Here is a 4,859-nt window from a genome sequence, read left to right as displayed (position 1 = left end):
GGCCACGCTCGAAATGGTGTCTTTTATGTGCCACCCGCACAAGCCAGTCCAGGGGCACTGGCAACGATCTCGCTCGAAAATCCTACAGGAGCCAGTCAGGCGGTACTGGCAACGGCCACGCTCAAAATGGTGCATCTCATGTGCCACCCGCACAAGAACCAGTCCAGGGGCACTGGCAACGATCTTACTTGGCTTGCCGGGTCTTCTCACGCACAGCACATTTCCATATATATATATATATATATATATACTGAGAGAGAGAGAGAGAGAGAGATGTTGTGCAATGTTGTCAGTGGCCAAGTGTCTCAGTTTCAGATGAAAACCTCAACATCACGTATGAGGTGGAGTCAAAAACTTGCTGGATAGTCAGGTTTAATAAGAAAAATAACTTATTTTACCTAAGTTTTGACCTCATCTCCTTTGAAAGAGTCCCCTTGCATAGCGTTACATACCAGCATTCCTGCCACTTTTGAAATCCAGTCTGGAAGTCTTTTTCAATAAGCAACTTAAGGACCTTCTGTAATGTGCTCTCCACAACAGTGTTAAAACGGAGACCTTTGAGCTGTATTTTCATCTTGGAGAAGAGAGGGAAGTCCACAGGTGCACCAGTCCAGACGTTGCCCCTTCTGACTACCATCTCCATGGATTATGCAAACATCCTTTATGAGGAAGAAGTGCAGGAAGTGATGCATAAACGCCTGTGTAACCGGCTGAAAACATTCTTCTCCAATGGGATAAGCGAGTTTATGGACCACTGGAAGAAGAGCATCGAAAAGCAAGGAGTCTGTGTCAAAAAAGGAAAAAAAGATGTAATTGTTCAACCCCTGTTTTTATTTTTTAATAAATTACAGAGTGCATATAATTTCTGACTTGCCCTCATAACATTCACTTTTCCATATTTGTATGTGTGGGGCTTATGTATAAAACTCTAAAATATACAATCTTACATGTATTTTGATAAGAACTTGGTAAATTTCTAAACTTTATTTCAGAACAACGTTGGTTTTTGTGGGTGTCAACCAGTGAGACCACAAGAGCAAGGCCTGACTCTACTATTTCAGTTGTTGTATATGGTTTGAAAGGAAAGTCAAATGAAATACTTTTGTCCAACAGAAAGACAGGTTTCAAAGGAGGGCAAACTTACAAATTTGAAATAGCCACAGCAGACATTGGAACTCTCTACAAAATCAGAATTTGGCATGAGAACTCTGGCACTTTCTCTGGTTATCCTTTAGAAAAGGTACTTATTTATTTATTTGTTATTTTTCCTGTTGTTATAGTTTGAAGGAAAGACCGTTACAGTCACTCAGACAGCAGAAGGATTGACACAATGTTACTTTTGAATGGTTACTGTTTGATGACAACAGGTAAAACACGGGCAGAGAGAAAAGACCAGAAAGACAAAATTCCGGAGAGGGGGAAAAAAGCATTTTTTTTTTTTCCACATTTGTAGATATTTCTCTGCTGCCAACCAACATTTAAAAATCTAGAGAAAAGAGAAATTGATATTTGGTGCTGGTCTTTAATATTTTTTAATTCTAAACTGAAATAGGGATAACCTGATCAAGCACATTATTAGCTCCTGGGAAATCATTCAGTGGTGGTGGCCACTGCCCGTCCCTGTTTTAAATGTCCAGTAATAATCAGTGTCAACAAAGCTGTTGGTGCCAGTTGGAAAATAATAGTTTTATTACATTTTATTGAATGGCAATGAATAGAATTATTGTTGTTTTTACCTGAAACACATCTCTTAACAAATAATACAAAATCTTGAAATTGATCTGTGAAGACATAATTTGCATCATTGTCATGGATACAGGATTATTTAATCTTTCATTTGCTGTTGAACCCAAAATGATTTCTGATTCAGTTGATCTCTGTGGTATGTTGAGATTTCATCCAACAACTGTGTTCCAGACATGCTCTGCTGCAACTAAAATGACACCTGCATAAGTACACTGTACTCCATAACATGGTACACCACCATACTCTATAACATGATATTGTTGTTGGTGGTGGTGGTGGTGGTGGTGTTTAGTCAGGTAACTCACACCTGTCACACAATGAATTGGTAGAATGGCCAAGTATAATATTAATTGAAAACTGAAGGAAATTTACCTGTTATTTCTTGCTGATTGAGCTACCACATAGAGGTTTATTGAGTCATCGTACATCAGTTTCTCAACTTTGCTGTGTCTCACTAATTCTATTAACATTTTACTGGACATGAGATTCTGGACTTTTCTTTTAATGCTTTAGTAAAAAAGAGGTTGGTTTTAGTGACCCCGCTGACCTTTACAGTACCAGAAAACACGACTCCTTGGTTGCTGCAAATCCATCATATTAAATTAGCCCCACTGCTTACGAGAGAAGAGATTTCACTGGAGCTAGCCGAAGGCCAAGCGGAAACATTAAACCAAGTGACATATTAAGCTCACCTCCCAACAACAGAAATACAGTGACAGGCTTCCACACAGTCTTCATTCAGCTAGTTTCTCACCTGAAGCTTGTGTCAGTTTCAGGCTATGGCAAAAGATACTTAACCAAAATGCTCTACATTGAGATTGAACCAGGGAGTATACGGCCATACCTGCTGCAACTGAAGAGATGAAAAACTAACAGAAACATTGTTTCTAATATTTACTAAAATGGTAATGATGCCTTTGTGTTCCACAGTGAAACAATGAAAGACAAAACTCTCTTTAAAATGAATATCAGAATAAACCACAAGAATTCCAATAAAAAAAAAATATTTATTTTCTAAAATATAAGCTTATCCTTTCTTTCTTTTTCTCTCTCCATTTTGTGTTGAAAGCTGGTACAACAGAGGTGATTTTTTTTTTTGTTAAGTTCATTCAGTGATGTTAACATTTTTGTCTCTCAAATATAAACATCTAGACATCACAAAGTTTTTAAATAAACCTGTTGCCCCAATTTCTTTTCATCTATTAATAGCAAATATAGTTTATTTCCCGAAAGCAAACTAAACAGTATTTTATTTTGACATAAATATGGAGCAACTTGACATTTCAACCTTCCAGTGCCAATGAAAATTTCAGCAATCAATTGACATCAATACAACCAGTTATATACTGGGCTCAACTTGCCCAAATACATGAAACTTTGTCTCTAAGTTGCTAATAAATAACTTTGGGGGTCTTTGTTATCTAACCCTAATAATAAAACTAATGATAAAAATAATACATGTTTTATGCCTGATGGCAGGGAAATTTTGTATTGGTTTCGAATATTAGGTTATGGCCATGCTGGAGTTAATCCTTATTAGCTTAGTGAATTATTGAACTTAAAGAAGTCATCTAATGTTATTTGAATTAAATAAAATGCGATATCTCACTAACGTAATACATCACTAATGTCTAACTTCACTAGAATATTGCATTATCAATGGTGACAATTATTTTTAGACTGAAATTCTTGAAGTTAATAAGATCAGTTCTAAATATGGCTGCAATGTTTTGTTGTATTAGTGTTGTGTGTGTAATGCAAGTTGTGTTCTTCTGTTGGGTATCCAGCCTGTAGAGAGTACATGTTGTGGCAGTTGTTTATTTTATTAGATATTTGTTATATAGAGTTTGTCTTGTGGATTGTTTTATTTGCTTTGTACTGGGGTCTTGCCTAGAATGTGGGCTGTTTCTAGCATGGCTATTTTTGGGGTGGGTGGGGTGGATAGTGTGTAGTGATGAAGATCAAAGTATAGCTTCTATATTTTCGTTCATGTGTTTCTTTTTATTTTTCCTTCCCAATCATCTCTTTATTAACTGGTGGTGTTTTTCACCTTCATGTTCCACATCTTGAACAATTCAACTTCGAGGTCTTTAAATATTAACAATTTCTCCACTTCTTTTTTGGGCAATATTTTGCTCAGAAGGGACTTATTATTATTATTGAGTGAGAGAGCATTGCATGCCATCAAAGTGAAACAGGAGTACAAATATACAAAGTCCATTATACCCATCATGACTACCCGTCTGATAAGGGTACACCAGGCACATGCATCACAACCATATCTGCATGACATGGTGATCTCATATCAAGATAAACAGCGCATGTCCTCGCAGGTAGAGCCCAGTTAGAATTTTCTTCAGGTCCAGTAGCCCATTCCGCTCAAAAGGTCCCTGAATAAGGTTTGTTTAAGGATGTTGAACGAAACGCCCATGTTTCCAAAGGTGAATTATCCAAACCCCAAAGAATTCCTCTCAACACATGGCTATGATGCTCCCCCACTACTTCTGCTCATCATCATCATCATCATCATCATCATTAGGCAGTGAGCTGACAGAACCAATGGCTTCCCAGCAGAATGCTTAGTGGCATTTTATCCTTCTTTATGTCCTGAGTTCAAAACCTGATGACAACAACTTTGCCTTTTATCCTGTTGAGGTCGATAAAATAAGTACCAGTTGAGCACTGGGGTCGATTTGAATCTGTTATTATTATAATTATTATTGACATAGCTGTCTTGGCATGTGATAATACTCAAAGAGCAATTATCCCAATATAAAGAGTTGGAAATGGAGACAACCTGAGATGGTGCAGCTGAGAGGGGGAGATTCCTTGTGGTATCTTTGGGTCATTCTCGTTTGCTTCTCTTCTTTGTTGCCACTGACAGATGTGACTGGAGATGGAATTTCTAGATCTCCTGCAAATGAAGACCATCTTCTCGAACATCTCCAAAGTTGTGAGTAGTGCTGCTCTTATGCCAAAGTATTATCCATGCTCCATTGCTACTTCTCTCCTTTCATGCCAAAGTATTATCCATGCTCCATTGCTACTTCTCTCCTTTCAAGCCAAAGTATTATCCATGCTCCATTGCTACTTCTCTCCTTTCAAGCCTTTTT

At 37.6% G+C, this 4,859-nt stretch overlaps 1 protein-coding gene across 11 annotated transcripts in view; it reads left to right on the top strand.

Annotated features, from left to right (window-relative positions):
- Positions 1 to 4,859, top strand: part of LOC106874508 (lipoxygenase homology domain-containing protein 1) — a 163,270-nt gene that overhangs the window by 118,944 nt on the left and 39,467 nt on the right. For 10 of the 11 annotated variants that reach the window (XR_008265140.1, XM_052971416.1, XM_052971415.1 and 7 more), the window contains one exon: positions 993 to 1,240. Coding sequence is in view for 9 of the 11 variants with exons in the window: in XM_052971416.1 (XP_052827376.1) it covers positions 993 to 1,240 (248 nt within the window). In the remaining 2 variants the exon portion in view is untranslated. Of the gene's footprint in view, positions 1 to 992; positions 1,241 to 4,859 lie in introns of those variants that run through there. The other variant, XM_014922261.2, reaches the window with a different exon arrangement.

Source organism: Octopus bimaculoides, chromosome 11 (genome assembly GCF_001194135.2).
Source record: "Octopus bimaculoides isolate UCB-OBI-ISO-001 chromosome 11, ASM119413v2, whole genome shotgun sequence".
Taxonomy (NCBI): Eukaryota; Metazoa; Mollusca; class Cephalopoda; order Octopoda; family Octopodidae; genus Octopus; species Octopus bimaculoides.
The sequence above is the reverse complement of the archived record's forward strand: the minus strand, read 5'-3'. Positions and strand labels throughout refer to the sequence as shown.